General features: G+C 40.3%; 1 protein-coding gene across 1 annotated transcript; it reads right to left on the reverse strand.

Moving 5' to 3' along the window:
- Positions 1–16,338: 16,338 nt before the first annotated feature.
- Positions 16,339–17,283, reverse strand: LOC110258512 (olfactory receptor 502-like). The gene has a single exon (XM_021081761.1). It carries the CDS (start codon positions 17,281–17,283, stop codon positions 16,339–16,341), a length of 945 nt encoding a protein of 314 aa, XP_020937420.1.
- Between the last annotated feature and the right edge of the window lie 1,518 nt (positions 17,284–18,801).

Here is an 18,801-nt window from a genome sequence, read left to right on the forward strand (position 1 = left end):
ACGATCCTTGTGAACCTGGGATGAACCCTACCTGGTCATGGTGTATAATTTTTTTGGTATGTTGTTGGATTCGGTTGGCTAAGATTTTGTTGAGAATTTTTGCATCTACATTCATCAATGATATTGGCCGATAGTTTTCTTTTTTGGTGGTATCTCTGCCTGGTTTTGGAATGAGGGTGATGGTGGCACCATAGAATGTCTTTGGGAGTATTCCTTCTTCTTCAACCTTTTGAAAGAGTTTAAGGAGGATGGGCACCAATTCCTCTTTATATGTTTGATAGAATTCGCCTGTGAAGCCATCTGGTCCTGGAGTTTTATTTGTAGGGAGTGTTTTTATGACCTCTTCAATTTCATTTCTAGTGATCGGTCTGTTCAGTTGGTCTGTTTCTGCTTGATTCAGTTTTGGCAGGCTGTAAGATTCTAGAAAATTGTCCATTTCTTCCAGACTGTCAAACTTGTTGTCGTATAGTTGTTCATAGTATTCTCTTATGGTTTTTTGTATTTCTGCTGTATCCGTTGTGATTTCTCCTTTTTCATTTATAATTTTGGTTATTTGGGTTCTTTCTCTCCTCTTTTTAGTGAGTCTGGCCAGGGGTTTGTCAATTTTGTTCACCTTTTCAAAGAACCAGCTCTTGGTTTTATTAATTTTCTCTATTGTTTTTTGAGTCTCTATTTTATTGATTTCTTCTTGGCTCTTTATAATTTCCTTCCTTCTGCTGACTTTAGGACTTTTTTGTTCTTCTTTTTCTAATTCCTTTAGGTGGAGGGTTAAGTTGTCAATTTGGGATCTTTCTTCTTTTTTGAGAAAGGCCTGGATTGCTATAAATTTCCCTCTGAGCACTGCTTTCGCAGCATCCCATAGATTTTGAGAGGTTGTGTCTTCATTATCATTTGTTTCAAGGTAGTTTTTAATTTCCTTCTTGATTTCCTCATTGACCCATTGGTTTTTTAGTAGCATGTTGTTTAGTCTCCATGGAGTAGGTTTTTTCTCATTTCTTTTCCCATGGTTGATTACTAATTTCATGGCATTGTGGTCAGAGAAGATACTTGAGATAATTTCTATGCTCCTAAATTTATTGAGATTCGCTTTGTGTCCCAATATGTGGTCGATTCTTGAGAATGTTCCATGAGCATTTGAGAAGAATGTGTATTCTGATTTTTTTGGATGTAGTGTCCTTGTTCTGAAGATATCAATTAAGTTTAACTTTTCTATTGTTTCCTTTAGGATCTCTGTTGCTTTATTGGTTTTCTGTCTAGAGGATCTGTCCCTTGATGTGAGGGGGGTATTTAGGTCTCCTACTATGATTGTATTCTCATCAATATCTCCCTTTATGTCTGTTAATATTTGTTGTATGTATCTGGGTGCTCCTATGTTTGGGGCATATATGTTGATGATAGTAACATCCTCTCCTTGGATGGCTCCCTTAATCATTAAATAGTGTCCTTCTTTGTCTTTCTTTATGTCTTTTGTTTTAAAGGCTATTTTGTCTGATATGAGCGTTGCGACTCCAGCTTTTCTGTCATGTCTATTGGCGTGAAATATTTTTCCCCATCCTTTCACTTTCAATCTATATGTATCTTTTGTCCTAAGGTGAGTTTCTTGTAGGCAGCATATTGAAGGTTTTTGCCTTTTTCTCCACTCAGCCCCTCTGTGTCTTTTGATTGGGGCATTCAGTCCATTGACATTTAAGGTGATATTTGATAGATGATTATTTATTGCCATTTGAACCTCGTTTTCCAATTGATTCTGTGGTTCTCCATTCTTCCATTCTCTTTTTTTTTTTTTTTTTTTTTTTTTTTGGTTGGATGATCTCCTGTATTACCTGCTTGAGTGTATTTTTTTTTCATTTTTTGCAAATGCAATATTTGGTTTTGGCTTGTGGTTGCCCTCTTTTTTAAGTATGCTAACCCCTTCCCATAATTGTGTGTTTTAGCCTGATGGTCCTGTAAGTTCAAACACTTCATTACTATATTAAAATTAAGAGGAGAAACATACAAACAAACAAACAAAAAGGGTTATTTACTTCCTAACATCCCTTGCCCACATTTTATGGTTTTGATGACTCTTTTTTATTTTTTTCTTTTTAATTTTATTTTGTTTGAAGCATGTTCATGATTAAATCTGTATGCTGGCTTATTTGAGTGACTGCTCTCTGATTGCAGTTTCCTCAGTCCTAGTTCTTCCTCTTCTTCTTCTTTTTTTTCTTTTTTCTTCCCTTTCTTTCCTTTCTTTTTGGTTTAGAGAAGCCCTTTCAATATTTCCTTTAACCTGGGTTTTGTGTTGCTGTATTCTTTAAGTTTTTGTTTGTTTGGAAAAATTTTTATTTCCCCTTCTATTTTAAATGATATTCTTGCTGGATAGAGTATTCTAGGTTGCATATTTTTTCCTTTGAGCACTTTAAATATCTCTTGCCGTTCCCTCCTGGTCTGTAGTGTTTCTGTAGAGAAATCAGCTGATAGTCTTATGGGGGTTCCCTTGTAGGTAACATTCTGTTTTTCTCTTGCTGCCTTTAGGATCCTCTCTTTATCACTAACGTTTGCCATTTTTATTATGATGTGTCTTGGTGTGGGTCTATTTGGGTTCAGTTTGTTTGGGGCCCTCTGTGCTTCCTGTATCTTGAATCCAGTATCCTTTAGATTTGGGAAGTTTCCAGCAATAATTTCTTCAAATATATTTTCCATTCCCTTATCTTTTTCTACTCCTTCTGGAATTCCAATTATGTGTAGATTGGCCCGCTTTATATTATCCCATAGGTCTCTTATATGGCTTTCCTGTTTTTTGATTTGGTTTTCTGTCTGCTGACCTGATTGAGGGATTTCCATTATTCTATCTTCCATATCACTGATTCGTTCTTCTGCATTATTCATTCTGGTTTTTACTGCCCTTGGTTCAGTTTGAATTTCTGCAGGTGAATGTTCTAGTTTTTCTTGGCTCCTCCTTATATTTTCTAGTTCCTTTCTGAGGGTATCTGCATTACTGTTCATATCTTCTCTTAATTCCTTCAGTATATTCACTATTTCTCTTTTGAACTCCAGGTCTGTCTGACTGCAGAGATCTGTTTCATTGCTGACTGTTTTAGGTGAGTTCTCCTGTTGGTTTGACTGGGGGTGGTTTCTCAGCTTCTTCATCTTGCTTGTTGTTTTCTTTCTCCTGAGGGAGTTGTACTCTCCGTTATCGGGCAGTGTTTGCCTTGTCACTGCTGTGGAATGTTTCCTGAGGGCTGGCGTTGTTGGTCAATTTTTTTGAGGCAGTGTGGCTTTTCTGGAGTGTTGATGGGGCTAACAGTGTTTCTTTGAAGCAAAGGAGGACTTCCTGAGGGCAGACAGGACTGGGAGGTCCACCCCACGATGGTAGCAGATTTCACTTGGTCATTCAGAGCTTGCTCTGGTGTTTTGAGGCTCTGGGGTTCTTGCAGGGGGTTGGCGGTGTTGGGCAGCTGTTCCTCAGGAGTGCAGCACCCCCTGGGGGCTAGAGCAGCTATCTGGGTCACTGAGAACATAAGAGGCTCTTCCCTAGGGCAGCCCAACTCAGAAGGACAGCCTGAGAATGTAGGCAGACCTTTTCACATTCTTGCCAACTTGTTGCCAATTTTCTGGGCTGTAGGGGCTCCTCCAGGGGGCTGGTGCTGAGCAGCTATTCCATGGGAGTGGGGCACCCCCTGAGGGCTTGGGTGGATAGCAGTGCCGCTGGAAACCCAAGAGGCTCCTCCCCAGGGCAGCCTGACTCAGAAAAACCATCCGAGAAGTAGGCAGATCTTTTCAAGGCCTGGCTAGGCTTGTTCTAGCTTTTCTGGGCTGCAGGCCTTTTCACAGGGGCTTGTGGTGTTTGGTGCTGCTCTAAGGAAGTGTAACCCCTCCAAAGGGCAAGCAAGCCTGTGCAGGGACACACAGGCTTCAGGCAATTGTTGAGGCCAGCCCTCCTGGATGGCAGGCAGCCCCAGGTCCAGCGAGAGCATTGAGGGTGGTGGGGGTTGTGGGTGGGGATGCACTGGGAAGTACAGCTTTCAGCTAGCTAGCAGGCCTGTAAGCTTGCTGTGGCATGGGGAGTATTCTATGAGGACACACCCCTTCTTCTCTCCCCTCCCCAGCATGGGCGCAGACCAGGCTCTTCTCCCAGGTTCCCTCTGATGTGGCTTTCCATTTTCCCACCCCTAGAGTATTGCTCCCTTCCTCTGCGACAGCTTTGTTTTCTAGTCTCCCAGGCAGTCTCTGCCCCGTCAAACTTGACAGACCAATTTCTAGACCTCCCAAGCAGTCTCCACACTGCTGCACCCCCCCAGCCCTTTCCCGGGGACTAACCTCCGGAGCCAAGGACTCGGTGCCCAGCCCCCACCCAGGCGTCTCATTTTTGGTGACTGTGCCCATAGTTCAGATGGTCCGTTCGGTTCTTGATTGGCTTTTCAGTACTCCAACTTACTGCTACACTCTTCTGTGCATCTGGAGATTCCTCTGGTTCGTTTGATCTTTCCCCCACGTAGGTGACTTTTCAGCATGCGGGATCCCTTTCTCCTCCTCAGTTCCCTTTCGGGAGCGCCCATCCCGCTCGGATTCACCTTTTCTCACTCTCCTCTTTTCTCCGGTTCTGCCCAATAATGTCACGAACTTCTTGCCGTTATTGGAGTTTAGGTTCTTCTGCCAGCGATTGGTTGCTGTTCTGTGTGAGTCATTTATTCTGTAGATGTGCTTTTTTTTTGTTGTGTTTGTGGGAGAGGGCGAGTGTGTCCCCCTACTCCTCTGCCATCTTGTCTCCCCCCTCATATTTAAAGCAGTTCTTTCAAGACAGTGGTCTCAACTGGTCAGAGGATGCTTATTAAGAAATTTATACTATGAGCTCCATTTTAAGGAATGGAGAAGACACAACCTCTTATGTTATGAGACTAATGTTGGGGTAGGTGGGACTCATTTCAGGCATTATTCGAATGAAAAAAATTGTCTTAAAATTTATGCCTGAATTATGAGACAAATGAAATCACTGCAGAATGCTCATCTGAGTTGTAAAATTCTAAATGCTGCTAGCTTAATACCTCACGAAGTTAATAGAATAGAAAGTGATTTTTTCCTTAGAGCATAGCATTATAGCTTTTCTCTTTGTGGTAAGTATTATTTTATGTCTTCTAATAATCAAGTATTTGTAGATATTAATAGCCCATTTTAAAATATTGAAGGAAATATGTGCAGAGATAATCTAGGAATTAAGAATGCTGTCAATTTCCTATTCCTGGTAGTGTTGGAACACAGAAAACAGTATTGGGGACGCATTGGAAAACAGCAAACAGAGACTAGGATGGCAAACTTGAGGCAAAGACTGTGGTAGTAAAAAGAGTAATGCTTGTGAAGTACAAATATAAAGTCTGAAAAAAATGTCCTAGGCATCTTCTTCTCCACTGCCTGAAAGGGTGATAGAGGTGAAGGGAGATAATGTCATATTGACATAACCTTCTGTCTTTACTTTACTGCTGGAAGGTATTTTTAAAACATAGGAAATTAGCATCAAAATATATGAAAAATAACATACAAGATAAAAGTCCTCAAGAAGAATTGATGATAAACCCTATGAATAGTGTGTGTACCCTCATGTTCTGGAGAATTCTTTGTAGCGGCCTGCCAAGAACATGTGGTAGATGTGAGTGGAGATGTCCTGCTTTGACAAAGCTCTCCTTTAGAGACTGATATGACCCTTAATAGGTGGCCACTGATGTATGTCATGTGATCTGATTCTAAAATAAATTAAGGTGGTATCTAATATGAGAAAATGAGGCTTTCTTTTTTTTTTATCATCTCCCCATAATTTTACTTATTCCATTGTGGTAACAACCGATGGTAACACTTTGGCATGTAGCTTTTCATATCTTAAAATATGTATGAGGATGTCCTGTTAAGATAAACTACTTGCAGAACATGGTTTAGACTCAAACATAGAAGACTAGTAATTTAAGTATACACTTTTAAAAAAACTACATTGCATTTGAGTAAACTTCATTAAGAATTCACTCATAGAAATTGTTTGATTTCCATCCTAATGGGATATTTTTAGTATAAATTTTAATGATTTTCCTTTTTTAAAATTTTTATTTCTTTATATATTTTCTACTGCACAGCATGTTGACCCAGTTACACGTACATGTATACATTCTTTTTTCTCACATTTTGTGGTCCATCATAGTTGATTAGACAGAGTTCCCAGTGCTACAGAGAAGGATCCCATTGCTAATCCATCCCAAAGTCAAAATTCTCCATCTATTTACCCCAAGCTCCCAGTCCCTCCCACTCCCTCCCCTTTCTTTCTCTTAGACTCTCAGCTGGCATTTTTTAGAAATTTGCTGTTTTGTTCACCATCTTCAGGGGCAGGAAATGAGGGTATGGATAAGACCTTGAAAGCCATGCTAGGGTACTTGCAGTAGGGAAATATTAATATCAACTAGTTAAGCAAATGGGTTTTGAGACTCTCACCCTCTTTCTGTACATATGCTACACATATGGTACACTTACCAGGTATATGATCTTTGACAAATTAAGTATCTCTCTAAACCATACTTTCCTTATTTGAAATATGTTCATGATAAAAGCATTTATATCTTAGGATAGTCATGAAGGTATATGAAATATTAACACTGAAGCATGCAATGAAGTTTATTTTATTTTATTTTTTAGAGTATTTTTATTTTTTTATTACTCAAATTGAATTTATCACATCTGTAGTTGTATAAGGATCATTCGCAGGATTTCCATCCCATAACCCAAGCACATCCCCCCATGCCCCAAACTGTCTCCTCCAGAGACGTAAGTTTTTCAATGTCTGTGAGTCAGCATCTGTTCTGCAAAGAAGTTCAGTCTGTTCTTCTTTCAGATTCCACATGTCAGTGAAAGCATTTGATGTTAGCGTCTCATTGTATGGCTGACTTCACTTAGCATGATAATTTCTAGGTCCATCCATGTTGCTAAAAAGGCCGGTATTTCATTCCTGTTAATGGCTGAGTAATATTCAATTGTGTATATGGACCACATCTTCTTGATCCACTCCTCTGTCGATGGTCATTTAGGTTGTTTCCATGTCTTGGCTATTGCAAAGAGTGCTGCAATGAACTTCGGAGTACATGTGTCTTTGCGAGTCATGGTTTTCTCTGGGTAGATGCCCAGGAGTGGGGTTGCTGGATCAAATGGTAGTTCTATGTTTAGTTTTCTGAGGCATCTCCATACTGTTATCCACAGTGGTTGCACCAATTTACAATCCCACCAACAGTGAAGTAGTGTTCCCTTTTCTCCACACCCTCTCTAGCACTTATTGTTTGTAGACTTTCGGATGATGGCCCTTCTGGCTGGTGTAAGGTGGTACCTCATCGTGGTTTTGATTTGCATTTCTCTAATAATGAGTGATGTTGAACATCTTTTCATGTGTTTTTTGGCCATCTGTATGTCTTCCTTGGAGAATTGTCTGTTTAAATTTTCTGCCCATTTTTTGACGAGGTTATTTGTTTTGTCAAAGGCTTTTTCTGCATCTATTGAGAGGATAATATGGATTTTATTCTTCAGTTTGTTAATGTGGTGTATCACACTGATGGATTTGTGGATATTGAAGAACCCTTGTATCCCTGGGATAAATCCCACTTGATCATGATGTATAGTCCTTTTAATGTATTGTTTGGATGCAGTTTGCCAGTATTTTCTGAGGATTTTTGCATTGATGTTCATCAGTGAAATTGGCCTGTAGTTTTCTTTTTGTGTGGTATAATTTTCTGGTTTCGGTACCAGGGTGATGGTGGCCTCATAGAATGAGTTTGGGAGTATCCCTTCCTCTGCAATTTTTTGAAATAGTTTCAGAAGGGGAGACATTAGTTCTCTAAATGATAGAATTTGCTTGTAAAGCCATCTGGTCCCTGACATTTGTTTGTTGGAAGTTTTTTAATCCCAGTTTCAATTTCAGTTCTTGTGATGGGTCCATTCATCTTTTCTATTTCATCTTGATTGAGTCTTGGAAGATTGTACTTTTCTAAGAATTTGTCCATTTCGTCTAGGTTTTCCATTTTATTGGCACATAGATGCATATAGTAGTCTCTTATGATCCTTTGTATTTCTGTGATGTCTGTTGTTACTTCTCCTTTTTCTTTCTAATTTTATTGAGTCTTCTCTCTTTTTTGCTTGATAAGTCTGGCTAAGGGTTTATCAATTTTGTTGATCTTTTCAAAGAATCAGCTTTTTGTTTCATTGATCTTTTCTATGGTTTTCTTTGTTTCTATTTCATTGATTTCTGCTCTGGTCTTTATGATTTCTTTCCTTTAACTAACTTTAGGTCTTGTCTGTTCTTCTCTCTTGATCCATTTTAGATGTAAAGTTAGCTTGTTTGTTTGAGCTTTTTCTTGTTTCCTGAGGTGGGCTTGTATTGCTATAACCTTTCCTCTTAGAACGGCTTTTGCTGCATCCCATAGGTTTTGGAGTGTCATATTGTCATTGTCATTTGCTTCTAGGTATTTTTTAATTTACTCTTTGATTTCTTCAGTGATCCCTTGGTTGTTTAGTCTCCATGTGTTTGTGTTTTTTGCAGTTTTTTTTTTCTTGTTTTTGATTTCCAGTCATATAGCATTGTGGTTGGAAAAGATGCTTGATATGATTTCAATTTTCTTAAAGTTACTGAGGTTGGATTTGTAGCCCAGGATATGATCAGTCTTAGAGAATGTTCCATATGCACTTGAGAAAATATGTATTCTGTTGCTTTTGGATGGAATGACCTATAAATATCTATGAAGTCCATCTGGTTTAATGCATCATTCAGGGCCCATGTTCCCTTATTGATTTTCTGTCTGGTTGATCTGTCCATTGCTGTAAGTGGGGTGTTAAAGTCCCCCACTATGATTGTGTTATTGTTGATTTGTCCTTTTAAGGTTGTTAGCAGTTGCCTTATATATTGTGGTGAACCTATGTTGGGTGTGCAGATATTTAAAATTGTTATATCATCTTCTTGGATTGATCCTTTGATCATTATGTAATGTCCTTCTTTGTCGCTTAAAATATTCTTCATTTTAAGGTCTATTTTGTCTGATATGAGTATTGTTACTCCAGCTTTCTTTTGATCCCCATTTGCATGAAATATTTTCTTCCATCCTCTCACTTTCAATTTGTATGTGTCCCTAGAAGTGAAGTGGGTCTCTTGAAGGCAGCATATATATGGCTCTTGTTTTTGTATGCATTCCTTTAGTATTTGTTGTAAGGCTGGTTTAGTGTTGCTGAATTCTCCCAGTTTTTGCTTATCTGAGAAGGTTTTGATTTCTGCTTCAAATCTGAATGAGAGCCTTGCTGGGTAAAGTAATACTGGTTGGAGGTTTTTTCCTTTCATCACGAAAGTATATCAAGCCACTCCCTTCTGGCCTGCAGAGTTTCTGCTGGAAAATATGCTGGTTCCCTTGTGTGTTATTTGTTTCTTTTCCCTAGCTGCTTTCAAGATTTTCTCTTTGTCTTTAATTTTGGTCAGTTTGATTAATATGAGTCTTAGTGTATTCCTCCTTGGGTTAATTTTTATGGTACTCATTGCATTTCCTGGATTTGAGTGAGTGGTTCCTTTCTGACATTAGGGAAGTTTTTGGCTATTATTGCTTGGAATATTTTTTCTGTCCCCTTCTCTCTCTCTTCTCCTTCTGGAACCCCTATCATACGGATGATGGTGCATTTAATGTTGGCCCAGAGTTCTCTGAGACTCTCTTCATTTGTTTTCAATCTTTTTCTCTATTCTGTTCTGCATCCATAATTTCCACTAATGTGTCCTCCACCTCACTTATTCGTTCTTCTGCCTCCTGTATTCTGCTATTAGCTGCTTCTAGTGAATTTTTTATTTCAGTTATTGTATTTTGCATCTGTTCTTGTTTAAGTTTTCTATCTTGTATCTCTTTGGTCAGTGTTTCTTGTAAACTATCCATATTTGCGTCCAGTTTAATTCCAATGTCTTGCATCATCTTCAGCATCAACAGTCTAAAGTTTTTTCCTGGAGGCTGAGAATCTCCTGATCAGTTAGCTGATTTTCTTTGGTTTTTCCTTTCTCCTTCATCTGAGTTATAGTTCTCTGTCTTTTCATTTTTATAGGTTTTTGGTGTGGTGACTTTTTATGGATAATAGAGTTGTAGGCTCTCTTCCTTTTGGTGTCTGCCCCACTTACGGCTGAAGTCTGTATGGGGGCTTGCTGTAGGCTTCCTGATGGGAGGACTAGTTCCCACCCAATGGTAGGTGGAGCTTATTCTAGTCCCTCTGGTGGGTGAGGCTTAGTCTCTGATGGGATTAGAGGAAGCTGTGTGTCTGGGGATCTTTAGGCAGCCTGTTTACTGAGGGGCAGGGCTCTGATCCCACCTGGATTGTTGTTTGCCCTGGGGCTTCTCAGCACTGACTGATGGGTGGGGCCAGGTTTTCCCAAAATCGCCACCTCCAGAGAAAGGCATGCTGCTGAATATTCCTGAGAGTTTTGCACTCAATGTCCTTCCCTCACAACAAGCCACATTCACCCCTGTTTTCCCAGGATGTCCTCCAAGAACTGCAGTCAGGTTTGACCCAGATGCCTATGGAGACCTCGCTCTGCCCTGGGACTCAGTGCACATGAAAGTCTGTGTGTGCCTTTAAAGAATGGAGTCTCCATTTCCTTCAGTCCTGTGGAGCTCCTGTGTACAAGCCCCACTGGCCTTCAGGGCCAGATGCTCCTGGGGCTCTTTATCCCAGTGCCAGATCCCCAATGTGGGAGTTTGATGTGGGGCTCAGATCTCACTCCTGTGGGTGAGTCTCTGTGAACCAGTTAGTTTCCAGTCTGTGGGGCTGTTTATATCATGAAATCATCCCTCCTACCTCTTGATGTGGCCTCCTCTTTGTCTTCTGGAGTAGGATATCTTTTTTTAAGGTTTCGGGCCCATTTGGGTGAAGATTTCTCAGCCTTTAGTTGTGAATTTTGATGTTTTTAGGAGAGAAGTTGAGCTCCAGTCCTACTCTTCTGCCATCTTAATCGCATCCATCTCTCATTCCTGATACCTTCTAGAAAAAAATTATCAAGGGAAGAAATGGCTCCAGATGAAAGATAAAAATGCATATTGGTAATGTAACTTTAAGTTTAAAAGTTGAAAATCCACTGACACATTCAGGTTTTTAAGAGTCCTTCTTAAAGGAATGTTTCATAGAAAATTTCTTTCCAAAATATAAGGCAAGGTAGTTTTCTCACAGCAGCCTCACAAAACTCCAGAGAAAGAATTATCTGGAGGGGATTTACCAGAATGGATTTTGTCTAATTGAATAGATTATATTTTGATACACAGAAAGCCCACCAACTTTTAAAAACACTTTTCTTCAGAGACACTTCACATACCATGCAATTATCCCATTCAAAGTGTACAATTCAGGAGTTTACAGAGTGGCCACAGACATATGCAACCATCACCACATCAGTGTTAGAATATTGTTGTCACCTCCTAAAGACATCCTACATCCTTTAGTATCAGCCCACATGCCCCATTTTCTTGACTCTGACCTGGACTTAGTGATTCATTTTACCAAGAGAAGACAGTGGAAATGATTTCGTGGCTCTCCTAAGGCTGGGGCATAGGAGACACAGCAGCTTCCTTTTCAGTCTCTTGGGACACTTGCTGTCAGAGTCCTGAGCCACCTGCTCTGCTGGTAAGAGCATAGGAAAGACTCTAAGTCTCCAGGGAGGGGGGGTGTCTTTAGGTCATCCCTTCCAAGATGCCAGGCATCAGACGGAAGCCACCTTGGGCTCCCCAGACATGCCCACCTGCCACCTGACTGTTACTAAGTGACTCTTGTTAATGTATGTGGAGCAGAAGTGATGCTGAGCCAAACCCAACCAGAATTCCTGACTCACAAAATAATGTAATAGGAAAAAACGGCTTTGTTTAGAGCCAGCAATGGACAATGGAATATGACTTTTCCTCAGCTAAAGAATGATATTTCATTCACTGAATAACAAGCCAAACTTTTCCAACATATCCTCAGTTCATTATTTTATCTTTTAACTCCCATATTTTTCCATCAGCTATTCCTTTTTGTTCCTTTACCTAAACTTTATTTTGAATAGGAGAATTTCCCTTGAACTCCAATGCAAACCTCCAAGCCCAGTGCCCATCATTTCAGATCTTGACTCTTCACCTGGTCCCATTGCTCCCACTCTTTCCTTTCATAGTCGGTTTTCATAGACAACCAGAGTGATCTTTTAAAGCATAGTCTTTGTAGTATAGGACTATTTTTGAATGCAAGTACTGATGTCCCATTCCTTTTAGGATAAAATTCATAGACTTTCCTATGGCTGATGGAGCTCCCCATGATCCAACTCATTCAATGTACTTCTCTTCCTGGTTTCCCATGGCCTCTTTATTTCTTGAGATTATCAGCATCTTTGCACTAACTCTTTTCTGTCTACCTGCTTCTCCCCCCCTCTCCACCTCAATGGCCCTTTCTCATCTTTCAACTTTCCACTCAACTCTCACCTTCAGGTAGACTTCCTTGTCTCATTCTCTCAGGAAACAGCACCTACTCCATCAGAGTTATATTTTGTAAGTCCTATCAAACCAATTGACTTGTCTCATCCACACTACCCTTTCTGTTCTGTACTTATAATGGTTATTTATGCTCTTGTGTTTCCCCCACTAAAATCTAAACTGCATGAGAATTCTCTTCTATTTGTCAATGCCTTCTATATTTACTCAGCTCCTAGAATACAATAAATGCTCAACAACTACTTGTAAAATGAATAGATAAATAACTATTCCACATCTATCTGTAAAACAGCTTTAAGGCCTTGATCAAATTTCCCTATTTGATGTTGAGGTCACAATGGCAGCAACTATCAATATTTCAGGCTGCTGCCCCATTTCTCCCAGAATTTCTCATAAGCATGCCAATGGTTACATGTAAATCTTAACAGATCTAGAAATTATTTTTGTCACACTAATTCCCAATCAATAAAGCTCAAATGACACCTGAGGTAAAAGAGAGAAGACCTGTGAACACTCTGAACACTGAAGTATGAATTTTAGTGTGCAGATGGAATGAGTCATTGTAATCAGGAATTTAGTGTACATATAACTAAAGCCTCCAGAAGTCACATCCTAGAGGACATGGGAGTCAGGATACACCTGGAATTTTAACAGGAGAGTTAGAAATGCTGTTTGTCACAAATCCAATATCAGATTAACACCCAGAAATGCCTCAAAGCAAGAGGAAATACTGCTTCTTTAGTGCAGTTATAACATTGCCTGAAAGGATGAAGTCATGTCTTTCTGAGGCCACTCCTGCTTTTAGAAACTGACAAGGTCAAATGGGAGCCTGCAACCCCGAGTAGCCTCATCCTGGAGGACCCGTTCATATGATATGGTGATGGACTGGGTAATTACTGATGTTGGCATGGAGTTCTGGCCATGTGCCAGTATCTCCATGCTTTTACGATCATTTTGCTGTGAGGCGTCATGACCACAAAACAAGTGGTGAACTGTGACTTAATAGAAAAACTTTTGGTCTCAGCCCCAGTTCCTGACACAGAGCTCCTAAAACTTTTGTGATTTCATGAGTGATACAGGCGCTAGAAACATGTTTTCCTAATATTTGGTCTTTGACCTCGAAGCCTGACACAGGACTCCTGATAAGAGTGTATTTTACTCTCATGAGTGACCCTGGGTGGCATCTCGAATAGCTTCTAGGTAGGGGCTGGTCACCAAAAAGACCAAACCACAACCCTCAGTTAGGCACTTTCTGCATACCCGTATATGTGGGCAGGAGAGAGGGACTGGAGATTGAATTAATATTGACTGCATAGCCTCCACAGAAATCCTGAACTATGGGGTGGTGAACTTCCAGGTTGGTAACGGATCTACGTGCCAGGAGGGTGGTGCCCTCCAACTTTATGGTGATAGAAGCCCCTGCCTGGGAACCCTCCCAGACCTGGTGCTGGGCATCTCTGCATCTGGCTGCTAATTTGCATCCTTTATAGAATCTTTTGGGATGAACTGGTAAATGTAAGTGAATGTTTCCATGAGTTCTGTGAGCCATTCCCACAAATTATCAAGCCTGGGAGAGGGTCGTGGGAAGCCCAGGCTTTCCAACCAAGTTGGACAGCGGTGTGGGTACCTGTGTGGACGCATTAGTTGCAATTGTGTCTGAAGGGAGGGCGGTCTGTTGGAACTGAGCCCTTAAACCTGTGAAGTATGACAGGACATTTAGTTAGTGTCACAACCGAGTTAAAAAATAGAGGGTCATGTTGATACCTGGATATTTAGTTTTCCGTGTGGTTGGTATGGTGGGCAAAACACCCACATTTGGTGTCAGAAGTATTACAATTAGTAAAAAAATATTCTTTAACCAATACTTAATCATTTCATTTAATTTTTTCTTGTTTCCTTTTAGTCATCTTGTTTTCCACTTAAAGTTTCAATGATATATGCTAGGTTTTTACTCAGCAGGATATAAAAGTATTTTTCCTTTTGTTACTTCTTAAGTTTATGCCTTCCCATCCCCACTGCTGCTACCCCGTTACACTCACACAAGGTCTTTTATGATCTGTTTTCCATTTGGATGCTTTACCCAGTTATTTCACTATTTTCTCTGGGCTGGGAGTTCCTTTATTCCAGAAAACCTCTCCTCCCTTTTCCATTGCCATGGTGATGATGTAAACAAGATTATCGCCCAGGAAATACATACAGGACAGTCTTTGACGACATTTCTGGGGTTTTCTCTATGTCTCTAGTATCCTTACGAAATGAGATCATGGAACTAGGACTGGTGTTAACACACTAACTGCAATGATTACAATAAAGAGATAGACTTTTTAATTCCTCCACATAAAGACATCTAGCTTATGCCCAATGAGCCTGTTGTCAACATGTGCTTACATGTGGTCAGACTTCCAGTCAGATCACGTCATTGAGGGGTCTGTCCCTGACTTCCGAGAGATGGGGACCAGGCTGGGTTTCCCCTCTCTCCCTTGCTGTGGAGGCTTCACACTCTAACCTACTTGGTGGTAGAATTTGTTCAAAAGACTGACACAGAGGAGCAGCTTAGACTCGAGGACCCTGCCCAGCTCCTCCAGAGCAGTAACAGTCCTGAAGTCACCACACTGACTGTGGCCTTAGAGAGCAGATCAAGCGTGTGGACTCTCTCGAGAAACACGGTTGACTATCTCTGCACACCTTCAGGAAAACTATTGTCTGTCTCTAGGACTCGGTATTATCTGTGCAACTAGAGGTAAGATAATATTACCAGCATCAGGAGATTGCTGTGACCATTCAACAGAGGAGTCTGGAACACAGACTTTCTGGATTCAAGCGCTGGCCCCACCGCATCCTAGCTGCGTGACTTGGGACAGTCTACCTAATGTCTCTGTGCAACAGATGATTTGTTTGCCAAACAGTAAGAACATTACAGCTTCATAGGTTTTGGTGGGAAATAAACCAGTTAAAGAGGATGCAGAGCTGACCAAGAGCAAGTCCCTCTTAGAAGGAGTCTCACTCTGTCCCTGAGGAGCTGAGGGACCCCACTTATTCCCACAGAGAAGTCATCTTGGACCTGCCAGAATTCACAGGTTGGTGAGGGACAGCCCATGCTGTCCTTCTCTGGGGACCCTGCATGGTGCCTGGAGCCAGATACGAGGAACCCAGACCAGAATTTTGGGTCCATATCGTCCATTCTCAGCAAATACCCTTCCTGTGAGAGCCTCTCTGGAAACTTTCTAACTCCACTTGTCATTTCCTCTCAGAAGGTACTCAGTCAAGCCCCTTGTTGTCACAGTCACCACATGATCGACTGCTGTTGAACATGCACATGGCATTAAACCATCAGTCCTATTCATCTTACAACTTTGTGTCTGTATGAGATGACGGATGTTGACTAACTACTGTGATCATCTTTCCATAACATACGTAAATCGAGACGTCCACCTTGAACTTACACAGTGCCATATGTCAGCTCCATTCTCCATGAATTATCAGTGAAGTTGGAAGAAAAAAATCTTAAAAAATGGACACAGTCTTAAAGGTTTGAAGGTACAAAAATCCTAACTTATGGCAGAGTAGAAACTTGGAAAAATATGTGAATGGAATCTCACATGATTTTCAGCAGAAGAAGTATTTTTTCATGTGAGCCCATTTGTTTTTCTAATTACAAATTTATTTTAATTTTATTAAAGGAAAAAGGGAACACTACAGTCTCTGATTTACAATTAGATATCTGAAAATCCACTCCGAATTTTACTAAATTGTTGTACCTTGACTGTTTATATAGCATGGATAGAGTGAAACATACAAGCTCAGTTTCTTATTATTATAATATTTATGGCATATTATGATATCATTTACTACCAACTAAGAGCCTTCACTAAGAAAATATTTTTCTGCCAAGCTGTCTCTTCAGAGCCCCCTTAATCTCCTTGTTCCGGAGGCTGTAGATGAGGGGGTTCAGCATGGGGATCACCACCGTGTAGAACACAGACACCACCTTGTTCTGGTCAGAGGAGTAGCTGGACTTGGGCATCGTGTAAATGAGGGTGAAGGTCCCATAGAACAGAGTGACTGTGGTGAGGTGGGACGTGCAGGTGGAGAAGGCCTTGTGTCTTCCCTCAGTGGAGGGCATCTTCAGGACAGTGATGAGGATGTAGATGTAGGAAGTGGCTATGACAACCACTGTGACCACAATGATGGAGCCAGCTGTAAATGAGGGGACAACAGCAGGAACAGTGACATCAGAGCAGGAGAGTTCCAGCAAGGGGGCAAAATCACAGAAGAAATGATTGACCCGATTTGGTCCACAGAAGAGTAAAGTATAGAAGGAAATCGTAAAAGAGAAAGCATTGAGAAAACCACCCATGTAAGACACGAGGAGTAACTGAACACAGACTTGTGTGGACATCTTCGTGGAATAGAGCAGTGGGTTGCAGATGGCCACAAAGCGGTCATATGCCATGGCAGCCAGAAGGAAACACTCAACTGTTCCAAAGAAAGCACCTGAACCCAGCTGGAGAGCACATCCAGGGTAGGAGATGGTATTTCTGTCCACCAGGAAATTTACAAGCATACTGGGTGTGACGGAAGATGAATAGCCCATGTCAACAAAAGCCAAGTGGCTCAGGAAAAAATACATGGGATGATGGAGCTGAGGAGAGAGTCTGACAAGAATGATTGTGCTGAGATTGCCACATATGGTCACCAGGTAGATACACAGGATGATCACGAAGAGGACGGTTTGCAGGGTTGGGTCATTTGTTAAGCCCAGTAAAATGAACTCTGTCACTGCAGTGTGGTTCCCCTCTCCCAGGGAACCCATGAGATGACGTAGTTGCTGCCCAAATGAACCTGTGATGAAACACTGCATTAGAGAAGTTGTGGTTCAATGATTCCATTTTCACTAATATGTATATAAGTGAGTATAAGCACATAAATTACCCAAGAGAAGTTTGGAGTTGTTTTACTGCAGATTTCAGATTTTGTATGTGTATGTGATGGGTCTTCTATATTTGAAAAATTTCTTCTTAGCAAAAGCACTAGAGAACCTGTTTCAAATGATGTGCATTTAAACATAATGTACTTAATATGACTTCAAATCTAAAGATTTTTTTAAAAAAGTAAGGCTTATGAGAATAAAAAGGAATGATCAGTATAACAAAAACATTAAATTGTATACCTAAAGGATTATGTTATGCGGACTAAAGTAATAGCTAATATTTACTAAGTGCTTACTAAATGATGGACACAATGTTAAGAATTTTATATAATTAGTTCTATTTTAACCCTCATGAAATAATATTAAACATTTTTATTCTATTTATGGAAGAAATGGACTCTGACACTATGAAGTAACCTACCTAAGTTTATACAACAAGGGGTAGGATCAAGATGTGAACCCCAGGCAATTTGAACCCAGTCCATTCCTTTAATAACTACACCAAAGTGAAATTAAATAATGCTTACGATGAAGTCGAGTCTCTTGGAAATGGATGGATAGCAAATTACCCTTATGCCTCATGACAGCTAATGTGTAAAGATCCACCTAGCTAATCACAGAGTTTACAGCTTCTCTCAGCAAAACAAGACTATGTATTTATAAGGAGAAGTAGAATTTTCTTGATAGGACAAGGAAGAGATAGAGAGGAATTTCAAATTAAATGCATGGATGAAGTAAATCATTAATTAAAAACATAATAAATTATTACATATTATAACATTTGCAATTTAAATACTTTTGTGTAAATTTTTGGAAATATCAATCTAATTACTATTGCAAAACATTATATGATTAATAACTAGGATATAATAAAGTACATTTATTCAAACAAATCATTTCCTAATGTAACAGTGTTTTCTCATTGGAGTATTAGAGGATAAAATAATATTGGTTTCAACATGATATACAACTGAATCAGCTCCAGCCTGAAAAGTTAAGAAGTTTACCCAGGTTCACCCAGTGAGTGGCCAGGAAACCTCATTTCCTTGTTTTCTGGATTCATTTTCTTGACTTTGTCCAAAGTGTCTGGTTGCCTGAAAGTTAGAGCCTCCGAGGATAATAAATAAACAAAAGAAGTCTTTCCATAGATAGGTACGAACAGTAAGTCTCCAACACATCTCAAAGCTAGAGAATCTATGAGTTTAATGGCCAAGGGCCAAGTGTAAACGGTGTTGAAAGAGCATGTGAGTTTCTGACATTTGGGGTGGAAAAATGAGGAATCCTAGTCTCGCGAATTATGCTTGTTTACGCACACTAAACGGACTGTAGAAACTTAGGTTAGTTCAGCCGAGGTTATTTGAGAGCTGACTGCTGGACTGCGTCTGCCCCAGCTTGTGAACA

This window comes from Sus scrofa, unplaced genomic scaffold (genome assembly GCF_000003025.6).
Source record: "Sus scrofa isolate TJ Tabasco breed Duroc unplaced genomic scaffold, Sscrofa11.1 Contig2239, whole genome shotgun sequence".
NCBI lineage: Eukaryota > Metazoa > Chordata > Mammalia > Artiodactyla > Suidae > Sus > Sus scrofa.